General features: G+C 43.7%; 1 protein-coding gene across 5 annotated transcripts in view; it reads left to right on the forward strand.

Annotated features, from left to right (window-relative positions):
• LOC307171202 (ethanolamine kinase 1-like) overlaps positions 1-15,948 on the forward strand; it is a 46,398-nt gene that overhangs the window by 14,709 nt on the left and 15,741 nt on the right. For 3 of the 5 annotated variants that reach the window (XM_079892688.1, XM_079892686.1, XM_079892687.1), the window contains exons 4-7: positions 2,506-2,654; positions 14,883-14,966; positions 15,105-15,265; positions 15,805-15,878. In XM_079892688.1, the coding sequence (XP_079748814.1) occupies positions 2,506-2,654; positions 14,883-14,966; positions 15,105-15,265; positions 15,805-15,878 (468 nt within the window). The remainder of the gene's footprint in view (positions 1-2,505; positions 2,655-14,882; positions 14,967-15,104; positions 15,266-15,804; positions 15,879-15,948) is intronic. The other 2 variants (XM_079892690.1, XM_079892689.1) reach the window with 1 other exon arrangement.

Here is a 15,948-nt window from a genome sequence, read left to right on the forward strand (position 1 = left end):
ACTATGTGGAAAAAGCTGCTGCGCATTGAAAGGATATGTATTTAATATGTCAAATATCTGTAAAGTCATGTAGTCTACACCCATGAAGCGTGTGTGCTTAGAGCTTTACCTGATGAATTCTGCTTCTATACTTCATCTTCAGCTCAAGCTCTGTGCCTGTGCGAATAACTTACAGTTCTGCCAGTTTCTGATATTATAACAGTGATTAGGAGTTAAACTTACGTACTCAATACATATTTACGTATCGAAGTATGCAGACATCTTTTGTTGGTGCTGTTGCCATGGCGAACCGTAATATCTGAGCTCCATTGTTCAGGCTATCTGCAGGTGTGTGTGTGTGTGTGTGTGTGTGTGTGTGTGTGTGTCGGAGCTCTGTTGATCATGGCTGTTCATAGTCGTGGTTATCTGCAGGTGTTCTGAGGTGTGTGTGTATGTGTGGACATGTTTTTCTACACCGGTGGGGACTTAAACCTGAATGCACACAGACTCATGGGGACTCGTGTCACCGTGGGGACCTAAATTGAGGTCCCCATGGGTACAAAAGCTTATAAATCATACAGAATTAGTTTTTTTGAAAATGTAAAAATGCAGAATGTCTCCTGTGATGGGTAGGTTTAGGGATAGGGGCAGTGTAAGGGGATAGAATATACAGTTTGTACAGTATAAAAACCATTACGTCTATGGAGAGTCCTCACAAAGATAGTGCACCAGACATGTGTGTGTGTGTGTGTGTGTGTGTGTGTGTGTGTGTGTGTGAGAGTGTCTGTGTGTGTGTGTGTGGAGGGGCTCCCAGAGTAATGTGGATCTGAAATCATTTTTTTTTGACTGGTCTAAAATTCCATAAAGCTGAGATGATCTTATTATGATTATTATTATTAGTAGTACTACTTCTACTGTTACAGGGGTGTAATTTACATCCCAGCCCCTAGGGGTCAGCGGTGAGAATGTTGTGGCTAGGACGTGGTTTCTTTAAAGAGAGGGAGAGAAGAAGAAGGTGTTTGATAAGGTCCCAGGTGTTGAGGGGAGATGGTGATTTAACTGTTTTGGGCCTCCATCACTGACCTGTGTACAGTGTTAAGTGAATTTATTTTATGCTTGACTTATGATGTTTTGACATATTGCTAAACGTTCTGGTGCTGTTGCTTGGACTCAGACTTCTCTCAGGATTTTCCTCAGAGACTTGGCCCATGTCTTTCATGCACCTTTGGACCCTAACAGTACTTAACAACGGTACTTTCTAGACTAGAAAGCTAAAATGTGCCTAATAATATTTATATAGGCTAATGAAATAATATCGGCATTATAATTATTATTTTTTCATTAGGCTATCTTTGGTGCCCCCTCAGCACTTGGTGCCCTACGCACAGCGCGTGGTGGGAGCGGCGGCGCTGATTACAAAAAAAAATAAAGAAAAAAATAACCTCTAATAAAAAAAATTTCTGTCTGTTTCTGTCTGAATCTGTTCAGAATCATGATCTCGGTTTGAAACAAACAAACAAAGAATGGTAATTCTCAGTTGAATCCATAATAATAGAGCTGCATAAGTGTTCAGATGTTCTCGCGTGTGCTTCTACTCTCTCAAAACAGCAAAACCTCAATTTAACCATAGATGAGATCACGGTCCCTCTGTCAACTCAAGTCAGAAGCCTTGGTGTCATTCTGGACAGTTCCCTTTCATTCAAATCTCAGACTAAATCACTTACCCGGACCTCGTTCTTTCACCTCCGAAATATCTCCAGGCTTAGACCCTCATTGACACAAGCCAGCACTGAAACCCTAATTCATGCCCTTGTCACGTCACGTCTGGATTATTGCAACTCCCTTCTCATCGGTCTCCCTTCTAAGCTGATAAATAGACTTCAACTTATTCAGAATTCCACCGCTCGAATCCTCACTGGTACCAGACCATCTGAACACATTACACCTATCCTTATCACTCTACACTGGCTCCCTGTGCACTTCCGTATTGATTTTAAGGCCCTCGTCATCACCTACAAAGCACTTCATAATCTTGCACCCAGCTACATTTATGACCTCCTATCAGGATATGTTCCTACACGCTCCCTCCGCTCTTCCTCGATTGGCCTCCTTGTCACCCCCTAATTCGGCCTCTCCACCATGGGGGCCAGGGCCTTCAGTTGCGCTGCTCCAAGACTTTAGAATGCCCTCCCCTCCCACATTCGACAGGCAGACACAGTCAATTCATTCAAAAAATTGTTAAAGACCTATCTCTTTAAGAAAGCTTTTAATCTTTAGAACATTTTAGTTCTACATCGCCATAGTAACCCTCTTGACACTCTTTTATTGTGCTTTCTCCTGGCGTTCTTAGCACTTTTCAGATTTGCCTTATTTGTAACATGTATTAGCCTACTATGAATTAAAATGTATTTTGATTTGTTTCCTTCTTTTATGTCCTCCGAAACATGTAAGATGTCCTTGGGTATTTAGAAAGGCGTTGGCCAAATAAAATGTATTATTATTATTATTATTATTATTATTATTCAGGTCCAGTGCTCATGTGGAGACGCCTAACCTTACAATCATCATCTCCGAGATGGAGGAGCTGAAGACTCTTCTCACCCACACCAACTCCCCAGTAGTGCTGTGTCACAATGACCTCCTGACTAAAAATGTCATCTATAACAAAGAAGAAGGTGACTAACATTATTATTATTGGAAGTGGAGCTTAAGGGTAAGTTTACGCGAAAACGAGATGCTTAAAATAAGTTTTTCCTTTGAGTTTTCCACGTATAGACGACACTATTGTCAAAACTATCCTCACTCACACAGATGCGCGAAAATGACTAAAAACGCTGTAAGGTGCCTGCTGCCAGGCCATAAACACTATAGACTGAACACGTAATACGCATGAGCATGACGTCATCGTCTTTAGAGATTCACATTTTTGCTGTTTACACAGAGACCGTTCTCAAAAACTTGCACTTTGAAACCCGTTTTCAAAACTTTGCGTTTTTAGGCACTCAAAACACCGTTGTCATGTAAACAAATGGTCAAAATGCATAAAAAGTTTTACGTTTTTTTGTTGAAAACAGCTCCTAAGTTAGTTCTAATTAAGCTTCTTAAAGTTTGAACATTTAGATCAGATGTGCCAATCCTGTTCCTGAGATCTACCTTTCTGCAACACACCTGTCTGTATTACAAGTGTTCCTGAGATCTACCTTTCTGCAACACACCTGTCTGTATTACAAGTGTTCCTGAGATCTACCTTTCTGCAACACACCTGTCTGCATTACAAGTGTTCCTGAGATCTACCTTTCTGCAACACACCTGTCTGCATTACAAGTGTTCCTGAGATCTACCTTTCTGCAACACACCTGTCTGTATTACAAGTGTTCCAACACACCTGTCTGTATTACAAGTGTTCCTGAGATCTACCTTTCTGCAACACACCTGTCTGCATTACAAGTGTTCCTGAGATCTACCTTTCTGCAACACACCTGTCTGTATTACAAGTGTTCCTGAGATCTACCTTTCTGCAACACACCTGTCTGCATTACAAGTGTTCCTGAGATCTACCTTTCTGCAACACACCTGTCTGCATTACAAGTGTTCCTGAGATCTACCTTTCTGCAACACACCTGTCTGCATTACAAGTGTTCCTGAGATCTACCTTTCTGCAACACACCTGTCTGTATTACAAGTGTTCCTGAGATCTACCTTTCTGCAACACACCTGTCTGCATTACAAGTGTTCCTGAGATCTACCTTTCTGCAACACACCTGTCTGTATTACAAGTGTTCCTGAGATCTACCTCTCTGCAACACACCTGTCTGTATTACAAGTGTTCCTGAGATCTACCTTTCTGCAACACACCTGTCTGTATTACAAGTGTTCCTGAGATCTACCTTTCTGCAACACGCCTGTCTGTATTACAAGTGTTCCTGAGATCTACCTTTCTGCAACACACCTGTCTGCATTACAAGTGTTCCTGAGATCTACCTTTCTGCAACACACCTGTCTGTATTACAAGTGTTCCTGAGATCTACCTTTCTGCAACACACCTGTCTGCATTACAAGTGTTCCTGAGATCTACCTCTCTGCAACACACCTGTCTGTATTACAAGTGTTCCTGAGATCTACCTCTCTGCAACACACCTGTCTGTATTACAAGTGTTCCTGAGATCTACCTTTCTGCAACACGCCTGTCTGTATTACAAGTGTTCCTGAGATCGACCTCTCTGCAACACGCCTGTCTGTATTACAAGTGTTCCTGAGATCTACCTTTCTGCAACACACCTGTCTGCATTACAAGTGTTCCTGAGATCTACCTTTCTGCAACACACCTGTCTGTATTACAAGTGTTCCTGAGATCTACCTTTCTGCAACACACCTGTCTGCATTACAAGTGTTCCTGAGATCTACCTTTCTGCAACACACCTGTCTGTATTACAAGTGTTCCTGAGATCTACCTTTCTGCAACACACCTGTCTGCATTACAAGTGTTCCTGAGATCTACCTCTCTGCAACACACCTGTCTGCATTACAAGTGTTCCAACACACCTGTCTGTATTACAAGTGTTCCTGAGATCTACCTTTCTGCAACACACATGTCTGCATTACAAGTGTTCCTGAGATCTACCTCTCTGCAACACGCCTGTCTGTATTACAAATGTTCCTGAGATCTACCTCTCTGCAACACACCTGTCTGCATTACAAGTGTTCCTGAGATCTACCTTTCTGCAACACACCTGTCTGTATTACAAGTGTTCCTGAGATCTACCTTTCTGCAACACACCTGTCTGCATTACAAGTGTTCCTGAGATCTACCTCTCTGCAACACGCCTGTCTGCATTACAAGTGTTCCTGAGATCTACCTTTCTGCAACACACATGTCTGCATTACAAGTGTTCCTGAGATCTACCTTTCTGCAACACACCTGTCTGCATTACAAGTGTTCCTGAGATCTACCTTTCTGCAACACACATGTCTGCATTACAAGTGTTCCTGAGATCTACCTTTCTGCAACACGCCTGTCTGTATTACAAGTGTTCCTGAGATCTACCTTTCTGCAACACACATGTCTGCATTACAAGTGTTCCTGAGATCTACCTTTCTGCAACACACATGTCTGCATTACAAGTGTTCCTGAGATCTACCTTTCTGCAACACGCCTGTCTGCATTACAAGTGTTCCTGAGATCTACCTTTCTGCAACACACCTGTCTGCATTACAAGTGTTCCTGAGATCTACCTTTCTGCAACACACCTGTCTGCATTACAAGTGTTCCTGAGATCTACCTTTCTGCAACACACCTGTCTGCATTACAAGTGTTCCTGAGATCTACCTTTCTGCAACACGCCTGTCTGCATTACAAGTGTTCCTGAGATCTACCTCTCTGCAACACGCCTGTCTGTATTACAAGTGTTCCTGAGATCTACCTTTCTGCAACACGCCTGTCTGTATTACAAGTGTTCCTGAGATCTACCTTTCTGCAACACGCCTGTCTGTATTACAAGTGTTCCTGAGATCTACCTTTCTGCAACACACCTGTCTGTATTACAAGTGTTCCTGAGATCTACCTTTCTGCAACACACCTGTCTGTATTACAAGTGTTCCTGAGATCTACCTTTCTGCAACACGCCTGTCTGTATTACAAGTGTTCCTGAGATCTACCTCTCTGCAACACGCCTGTCTGCATTACAAGTGTTCCTGAGATCTACCTCTCTGCAACACGCCTGTCTGCATTACAAGTGTTCCTGAGATCTACCTCTCTGCAACACACCTGTCTGCATTACAAGTGTTCCTGAGATCTACCTTTCTGCAACACGCCTGTCTGTATTACAAGTGTTCCTGAGATCTACCTTTCTGCAACACACATGTCTGCATTACAAGTGTTCCTGAGATCTACCTTTCTGCAACACACCTGTCTGCATTACAAGTGTTCCTGAGATCTACCTTTCTGCAACACACATGTCTGCATTACAAGTGTTCCTGAGATCTACCTTTCTGCAACACGCCTGTCTGTATTACAAGTGTTCCTGAGATCTACCTTTCTGCAACACACATGTCTGCATTACAAGTGTTCCTGAGATCTACCTTTCTGCAACACGCCTGTCTGTATTACAAGTGTTCCTGAGATCTACCTCTCTGCAACACACCTGTCTGTATTACAAGTGTTCCTGAGATCTACCTTTCTGCAACACACCTGTCTGTATTACAAGTGTTCCTGAGATCTACCTTTCTGCAACACACCTGTCTGCATTACAAGTGTTCCTGAGATCTACCTCTCTGCAACACACCTGTCTGCATTACAAGTGTTCCTGAGATCTACCTCTCTGCAACACGCCTGTCTGTATTACAAGTGTTCCTGAGATCTACCTTTCTGCAACACACATGTCTGCATTACAAGTGTTCCTGAGATCTACCTTTCTGCAACACACCTGTCTGCATTACAAGTGTTCCTGAGATCTACCTTTCTGCAACACGCCTGTCTGCATTACAAGTGTTCCTGAGATCTACCTTTCTGCAACACACCTGTCTGCATTACAAGTGTTCCTGAGATCTACCTTTCTGCAACACACCTGTCTGCATTACAAGTGTTCCTGAGATCTACCTTTCTGCAACACACCTGTCTGCATTACAAGTGTTCCTGAGATCTACCTTTCTGCAACACGCCTGTCTGCATTACAAGTGTTCCTGAGATCTACCTCTCTGCAACACGCCTGTCTGTATTACAAGTGTTCCTGAGATCTACCTTTCTGCAACACGCCTGTCTGTATAACAAGTGTTCCTGAGATCTACCTCTCTGCAACACGCCTGTCTGCATTACAAGTGTTCCTGAGATCTACCTCTCTGCAACACACCTGTCTGCATTACAAGTGTTCCTGAGATCTACCTCTCTGCAACACACCTGTCTGCATTACAAGTGTTCCTGAGATCTACCTCTCTGCAACACACCTGTCTGCATTACAAGTGTTCCTGAGATCTACCTTTCTGCAACACACCTGTCTGCATTACAAGTGTTCCTGAGATCTACCTTTCTGCAACACACCTGTCTGCATTACAAGTGTTCCTGAGATCTACCTTTCTGCAACACACCTGTCTGCATTACAAGTGTTCCTGAGATCTACCTTTCTGCAACACGCCTGTCTGTATTACAAGTGTTCCTGAGATCTACCTTTCTGCAACACGCCTGTCTGCATTACAAGTGTTCCTGAGATCTACCTTTCTGCAACACACCCGTCTGCATTACAAGTGTTCCTGAGATCTACCTTTCTGCAACACACCTGTCTGTATTACAAGTGTTCCTGAGATCTACCTTTCTGCAACACACCTGTCTGCATTACAAGTGTTCCTGAGATCTACCTTTCTGCAACACACCTGTCTGCATTACAAGTGTTCCTGAGATCTACCTTTCTGCAACACACCTGTCTGTATTACAAGTGTTCCTGAGATCTACCTCTTTGCAACACACCTGTCTGCATTACAAGTGTTCCTGAGATCTACCTCTCTGCAACACACCTGTCTGCATTACAAGTGTTCCTGAGATCTACCTCTCTGCAACACACCTGTCTGCATTACAAGTGTTCCTGAGATCTACCTTTCTGCAACACACCTGTCTGTATTACAAGTGTTCCTGAGATCTACCTTTCTGCAACACACCTGTCTGCATTACAAGTGTTCCTGAGATCTACCTTTCTGCAACACACCTGTCTGCATTACAAGTGTTCCTGAGATCTACCTCTCTGCAACACACCTGTCTGTATTACAAGTGTTCCTGAGATCTACCTTTCTGCAACACACATGTCTGCATTACAAGTGTTCCTGAGATCTACCTTTCTGCAACACACATGTCTGCATTACAAGTGTTCCTGAGATCTACCTTTCTGCAACACACCTGTCTGCATTACAAGTGTTCCTGAGATCTACCTTTCAGCAACACACCTGTCTGCATTACAAGTGTTCCTGAGATCTACCTTTCTGCAACACACCTGTCTGCATTACAAGTGTTCCTGAGATCTACCTTTCTGCAACGCACCTGTCTGCATTACAAGTGTTCCTGAGATCTACCTTTCTGCAACGCACCTGTCTGCATTACAAGTGTTCCTGAGATCTACCTTTCTGCAACGCACCTGTCTGCATTACAAGTGTTCCTGAGATCTACCTTTCTGCAACACACCTGTCTGCATTACAAGTGTTCCTGAGATCTACCTTTCTGCAACACACCTGTCTGTATTACAAGTGTTCCTGAGATCTACCTTTCTGCAACACACCTGTCTGCATTACAAGTGTTCCTGAGATCTACCTTTCTGCAACACACCTGTCTGCATTACAAGTGTTCCTGAGATCTACCTTTCTGCAACACACCTGTCTGTATTACAAGTGTTCCTGAGATCTACCTTTCTGCAACACACCTGTCTGCATTACAAGTGTTCCTGAGATCTACCTTTCTGCAACACACCTGTCTGCATTACAAGTGTTCTTGAAGCTCTTCATGAGCTGGTTCAGGTGTGTTGGATCAGGGTTAGAGCTCCAGGAACAGGACTGAGCTGGTTTAGATCGAACAGTCTTGGCCACTGACCTCTATATGAATGTAAATGAAATACTATTGTTCTGAAAAAATATAAACAATCTAGAAAGTTACACTAAGAATGTTAAAGTCATGAGTACTTGCAGGATAAATGTTCTGCTTACACTGCTAAACCAGTACAGGCTCTTGCTTAAGACATTCACAGAAAACTCGACAGGCTCACAGCAAACGTCAGAGATATAGTGAGCGCTCAAGAACACAAGTAGAGGACCTGCTCTGCCATTCTTTATGTGGCGTTACTGGATGAAAGATCATATCAATATCATCTTGCACTAGTTTTATAACTGAAATTCAGGTCATTTTAATTTGTGCATGATATACTGTATGCAATTAATTTTTATAGCAGATTTTTGTGGCGTATTCTAATACAGTGATCTAATGTGAAGCCATAATACATATATACTGTATAATTTCGACACTCATTAGCATATTGTATATTATTAAATTGCCTCTGGTATTGTTCCCGTTCGAGGGAACGAGAACTGCGTCGATACAACACATTGGGAACACCCCCCAGCGTAGCGTCTCTGAAGCATGAATGAAACTAGGCCAATCGTGATTGCTGTTGCGTCATGACGTTACGTGTGACGGCGTTCATGGAAGCTTACAAAGGGACACCGGCACACACAAGCGTCAGCTTTCTGTTCTTCAGCAATCGCTCTCTGTTGACGTGTCTGTCTTATTTGGTGTTGTCTGTCTCAATATTCACACAAGTACTATATCTATATCTATCTATCTATCTATATATCTATATATCTATATATATATATATATATATATATGTGTGTGTGTACATATGGCGAGTCAAAGTTACAAGCTGTGTGTGCATCCCTGCCCTCGCTACATCACGGGTGGGGACACACACCAATTGTGTGTACATTGTTAGGGAGCGCAGCACGCGCAGGCAGCTCTCGGGGGGTGCTGCGCTCTCGTCTGGGTATTTTTAATGAGAATGGCCAGGCTTGCAAACCCCGGTGGCGTTCATCATGGAGCTCGCAAATGGATCTTTAGGAGCTGGTGGAGGTTGTTTCTCGCACTGTGGACCAGTTAAATATCAGCTGGCCATGTGAAAGGCAGGAGAAGGTGAAGAAATCGGTGCATCAAGGAGGAAACTGTCTGTCTGTCGGTCGCCAAGGAAACGACCCGCGCTATCGGTCGTTATGGTGGTCTCTGAGAGACATTTATGGTTAAATCTGTCGGGCATGAAGGAGAAGGATAGGGCTTTCCTCCTTGATGCACCGATTTCGTCACCTTCTGGCCTGTTCCTACGCCATAAATACCATTGTCGGCAGATTTCAGGAGGCAAAAAACAGTCTGCAGCCTTTAGACAATATCTCCCTCGCCGCTCTAAATCTAAGAAGTCTGCCCCCAGTGGGCAGCCGCAGCCATCCACCAGCTCCCCTGCCTACAGACAGGCACAAAAAGAGAGCATCGCTTCTAGAGCCTGCCCCACAGGCTTGCGCCCAGGCAGCATTCGCACACAGAGAAACATTTTTTATTAAACCCTGCTTCAGGAGGTCGAGAATGAATCTCGAACAATACCCAAAATCAGCCTCGAGAGGCTGGTTCTCTTGGTAAAATATTTAGATGCTTAGAAAAATCTAACGAATATTTCTCTGTGGGTCCTGCGCACCATTCAAAAAGGGTACAGACTGCAGTTCGGTTTCCACCCACCGAAATTCAATGGGGTGGTTTGGACTGCAGTCGACCCAGAGCAGGGTTGGGAATTTGGAACAAGTAAACTCCCTGTTGGTAAAGGAGGCCATCAGAGGTGTGGACTCGAGTCATGTGACTTGGACTCGAGTCATGAATTTGATGACTTCAGACTCGACTCGACAAAATGTACAAAGACTTGCAACTCGACTTGACAAAATGTACAAAGACTTGCAACTCGACTTGGACTTTAACATCAATGACTCGTGACTTCACTTGGACTTGCGCCTTTTGACTCGAGAAGACTTGCTACTTCCCATGAAAACTGGGGAAAAAATGTTCACACGGCCGCGCCGCTCTCAGTTTATCTGCATCTGTGAAAAAATGTGCACCACCTGTATGCATGCAGAGAGCACGTGCGCTGCCTGCACGACATCCAATCACTGTAGTCCCACGTTGTTTTGATTCGACAGCATCTAAGCAGGCACATTGCAAGACAACCAATGAAGCGCAACAAGCAACAACGCATGCTACGAATTTGAACGAATGCTAAGCACCTTATCGGATGTACCGTAACTTACTAGCTGCTACATAGCTGCCAACTCTCTCGCATTCACCGTGAGACACACGCAATTTACACTTTTCACACGCTCTCACGCCACACATCCATTTTCTCACGCACAGAAAAATCGCGAAGCAAAGAGGACACGGAGACCGACAGACTAGACAGAGCAGGTTAGTTATGATATAAAAAAATCTCTGTTCTCAGATTCTGTCAATTTTATTACGAAATTCAGACAATAAATACTGTTTTGGCACTTGTAAATGTGACACGACAGATCCCTAGCGGCACGTGAACCGATCATCTCTAGCTGATAGTAAATAACGTTAAACATGAATGAACACTGTTGAAAGATACAGTACAACTTACCGAAATGTATATTCCTCATACATAATATCGACCCATCAATCAAAGGGGTCAATAAAACAGTTGGAGAACAATTATGTCACATAACATTTACCTCAGGAAAGCCATTTAATGACCATAATAGGCTATAGCACGTTAGTTGGCTATAAAAAAAAGAGCTATAGAGAGTATTTTGCTAAATATGTGTACTATATTACATATTTATTATATTTTTACTTATATCATTAAATAAAGTTGTTATTATAATAAAAAAAAAAACGCATTATATTTAATTTGTGTTATTTTTAACCTTAAATAATACTGCCAGCTGATAGGGCTCTCTGTATGTTTACAGCATTAGGTGAGTTGTTTTTTTCTTGAGAAAAATGAATGCCTATCTTGTGTAGCCTACCTAATATTTATCCAAATGAGTCAATATTAAATCAAATCACAATAATTGAATTGAACTGAAATAATAAAAAAGCGTAGCTTACCAGATATTGTACCATGTAAACATTGTAACATGTTGTCACTAAACCTAATAAAATTCAGTTTAGTTACTAAAATGTTTTGACAATCACAATACACTTATTGTGATGCAAAAATTACATCACAATTATTAATAATTGCATCACAATTGCACAACCAATGAAACCAAGTCAGTGGGACCCAGAAACTGCCTGGTTACTGACATTCTTCTAAATATCTTCCTTTCTGTTCAGCAGAAGAAATAAATTCATGTGAAATTTTTTGTGAAAATTAAATTTTCAGTTTTTTACTGTATTTGATTAATGTCATTGTATAAAAAGAGGTTTAAATAAATACAAATCTTACAGACATACATGATTTGTATACATTTTATTTCTGTGGTAAGAGGACTTGAAATTACTCGAAACTAAAATGGTAGGACTTTGGACTCGACTTGAGACTTGTTGGCTTTGACTTTTGACTCGACTCGGGACTTGCCTCATCTTTGACTCGACTTGACTCGGGACTAGAGGGCAAAGACTTGAGACATACTTGTGACTTGCATAACAATGACTTTGTCCCACCTCTGGAGGCCATAGAACATGTTCCTCCACTAGACAGGTTGTTCCCAGGTAGTTCCCAAGAAGGATGGGAGGATTGCGTACAATATTAGGTCTGAGGCACTTAATTCGGTCTCTGAGGAGGTTCGGGTTCAAGATGCTCACGATTCCAACCATAGTGAATCAAATTCAATCCGAGGATTAGTTTGTCACAATAGATCTGAAGTACGAATATTTCCACATTTCCAACCTTCCATCTCACAGGAAGTTCCCTAAGGTTTGCTTTCGGGGGCGAAGCGTTCCAATATCAGGTTCTTCTATTTGGCTTAGCTATCTCCCCTCACACATTTACAAAATGCATGGATGCAGCTCTAGCTCTGCAGAGGCTTCAGGGTATCAGGGTGCTAAATTACATCAACGACTGGCTTATTATGGCCCAGCCACAAGAGCTGGCAGTTCGGCATCGAGATGTTGTCCTTGCCCTCATCCAGAGTCTGTGGTTGAGACTCAACATGAAAAAGTGATGGCACCAGCCCAGAGAACCACGTTCCTGGGAGTTGTGTGGGACTCGGTCATAATGCAGGCACAATTGTCTCCTGCACAGATTGAGTCCATCCTGGCCACGGTGATGAGGATAAAGCTAGGCCAAGCCATCACTGTAAAACATTTTCAGAGAGTGTTAGGGCAGCAGCGTCCAACGTCATTCCATTCGGCCTGCTGCACATGAGGCCCCTGCAGTGGTGGTTGAAAACCAAGGGGTTCTCCCTGAGGGGAGGAACCCGTTCCGCATGATCAGGGTTACGTGCAGATGCCTTTGTTCCCTATCTATGTGGAAGAAAACTTGGTTTCTGTCCCAAGGTCCTGTATTGGGAGAGTCATGTCGCCAGGAAGCCGTTTCGACAGACGCCTCCCTCACGGGCTGGGGCGCGGTCAAGGACGGCCGCATTTACGAGAGGTCTATGGCAGGCCCATCATTCCTCTTGGCACATAAATTGTCTGGAAATGTTGGCGGTGTTCTGAGCTCTGAGGAGTTTCCTGCCAGACCTCATAGGTCAACACGTCCTTGTGAGGTCAGACAATATGTCTGTGGTGGCCTATATAAATCACCAGGGGGGTCTGAGGTCACGCCCTCTATGCAGACTGGTGCATCAGATCCTCCTGTGGTCCCAGGGGAGACTTGTTGTCTCTCAGAGCAACATACATTCCAGGGGATCAAAATCAGGGAGCAGACATCCTGTCGAGGCAGGGGCTGAAGCCCGGGGAATGGAGACTTCACCCCAAGGTGGAGTTGTCGATATGTCAGAGGTTCTGCCCAGTGGAAGTGGATCTATTTGCATCTCGAGAGACAACACACTGTGGTTCTCCCTCACGCATCAAGCCCCGCTGGGGTTGGATGCCATGGTGCAGACGTGGCCGAGGCTGCGTCTGTACGCTTTTCCCCTGATCGCTCTGCTCCGGGGGTCCTAGAGAGGGTCCGTCGCGACAGGGTCAGTCTACTACTATTAGTCCCATTGTGGCCGGCCCGAGTGTGGTTCTCCGACATATCACTTCTAGAAGGCCCTCCATGGCAGATTCTCATTAAGAGGGACCTCCTGACGCAGGCAGAGGGCTCAATATTTCACCCTCGGCCAGAGCTATGGAAACTATGCATCTGGCCCCTGAGGGGGCTCAGTACAGAGAGGCCGGCATTTCAGCAGGAGAATTCGAGACCATATTTGGCTCTAGAGCTCCCTCCATGAGGAAATTGTACGGCCTAAAATGGAATTACTTACTGTATGGTGTAGAGAGCGTGAGGTGGACCCTGTTAACTGCCCGACGGCTTCAGTGCTGGAGTTCCTCCAAGACTCTATCCACACTCGAGGTGTACGTGGCTGCCATTTCGGCTTCCCATGCTCCGCTGGGTGATGGGCCTCTGGGTAAACATCAGTTGGTAGTACGTTTCCTCCGTGGGGCTTGGAGGATGAGCCCTGCGGCTCAAATCAGAGTTCCCACTTGGGACCTGGCAATTGTTCTCGAAGGGCTGGCTGAGGCCCCCTTCGATCCTCTGGAGTCGACTAAGGCCAATAACCTTTCCCTCAAGGTAGCCTTTTTGCTAGCCATTACTTCTCTTCTCTTCTCTGAGAGTAGGAGATCTTCAGGTGTCTCGTTATCTCATCAGTGCCTGGAGTTTACTTCAGGCGACGTTAGGGCTATCTTGCATCCCAGGCCGGGCTATCTGCCTAAAGTACCATCGAATGTGGCACGGCCTATGGTCCAAGAAGTGTGTGATGCAGCAGGATGGGCCACTTTTATACAATTTTACAGTCTGGACATACGTTCTATGCCAGGCACTCTAGTGCTCTCGTCCTAAGTGTGCCTGTGCACAGCTTCACACTGGGACAGGCAGGGCTCGTTGTGGCATAGTGGGTACTCGTTCCCCAATGTGTCGTATTGACGCTGCCTGGGAGTGCTTGCTTCATCACAGAAGCTGACGCTTGTGTGTGCCCTTTGTAAGTTTCCTTTGTAAGTTTCCTTTGTAAGTTTCCGTGTATGCCGTCACACGTTACGTCATGACGCAACAGCAATCACGATTGGCCTAGTTTCATTCAAGCTTCAGAGCCGCTACGCTGGGGGGTGTTCCCCAATGTGTCGTATCGACGCAGTTCGAGTTCCCTCGAAAGGGAACAAGGGTTACAGTCGTAACCCGAGACGTTTTCCATTGACTCATAATAACTAAACTATGTATTTTTTTTTCTGACTGTAGGCACAGTAAAATTCATTGACTATGAATATGCTGATTTTAATTACCAAGCTTATGATATTGGAAACCATTTCAATGAATTTGCAGGTACAAATATTAATAATAATAATAATAACAACAATAAAGATAAAATAAAAATTTGATCTATAACCAACTTTAAAAGTTCTGAATTCTACTCCTGTCTAACACACTAAGTGATCATTTGTCTGTGGATTGTATTTTGAGGTATCGATAACGTTGACTCGAGCCTGTACCCGAGTCGCGAGCTTCAGTTTGATTGGCTCTCTGCGTATCTGGAGAGTTTCAAGAGCTGCAATGCTGTGGACTCAACCGTGTCCAGGGAAGAGGTTCTGGAACTTTATGTGCAGGTCTGCAAGTTCTCCTTGGTGAGTATTTTTGGGAGGCGGGAAGAGGTTGGAAAAACGTAAATGTCAAACAGTGGTGAAAAACAATTGGAGGGAAAATATGTTTTATCTATATTGATTGTCGGTTCAGAACAAACTGGATGGCACCTGACTTGCCTGTTCTTCTCTTTGTTTTTTGTTCTCATTCTTGATATACACTACTCTTGATATATATCTGGTCACTCTATAATATAATAATATATCACTATATAATAATACTGTCACCTGATGGAGTTTGGGTTCTGTCTGTTGCCCTGGGCTTGTTTAGTTGGGGTTTAAAAGATTTGATATTCAGAAAATATTATCAATACATTTTATATAGCATTCATCATTCAGTGCTGAAATTAAAGTCATTTCATTATTGCACTGAGGTTAACAGAACATTAAATATTAAAAGTTGTGTGCTTAACAAACAATTAAAGATGAAAGTGCATGTCCAGGGTCATTTTCAGAAGCTGGATAATATGTTGTTGCTATGTTTGTAAATGATCTAATATAAGACCACTTCGCTTTGTCTCCAGGTGGCTCATTTGTTCTGGTGTCTATGGGCTCTTCTGCAGGCAAAACATTCCACTATTGACTTCGACTTCAAGAGGTACATTACACTCCTTTACAAAATAACACACGGAAACTGGGGGAGAATAGAAAGAGCATCTGGGCTTTGT

The sequence above is a fragment of the Squalius cephalus genome (genome assembly GCF_949319135.1).
Source record: "Squalius cephalus genome assembly, chromosome: 14".
Classification (NCBI taxonomy): Eukaryota; Metazoa; Chordata; class Actinopteri; order Cypriniformes; family Leuciscidae; genus Squalius; species Squalius cephalus.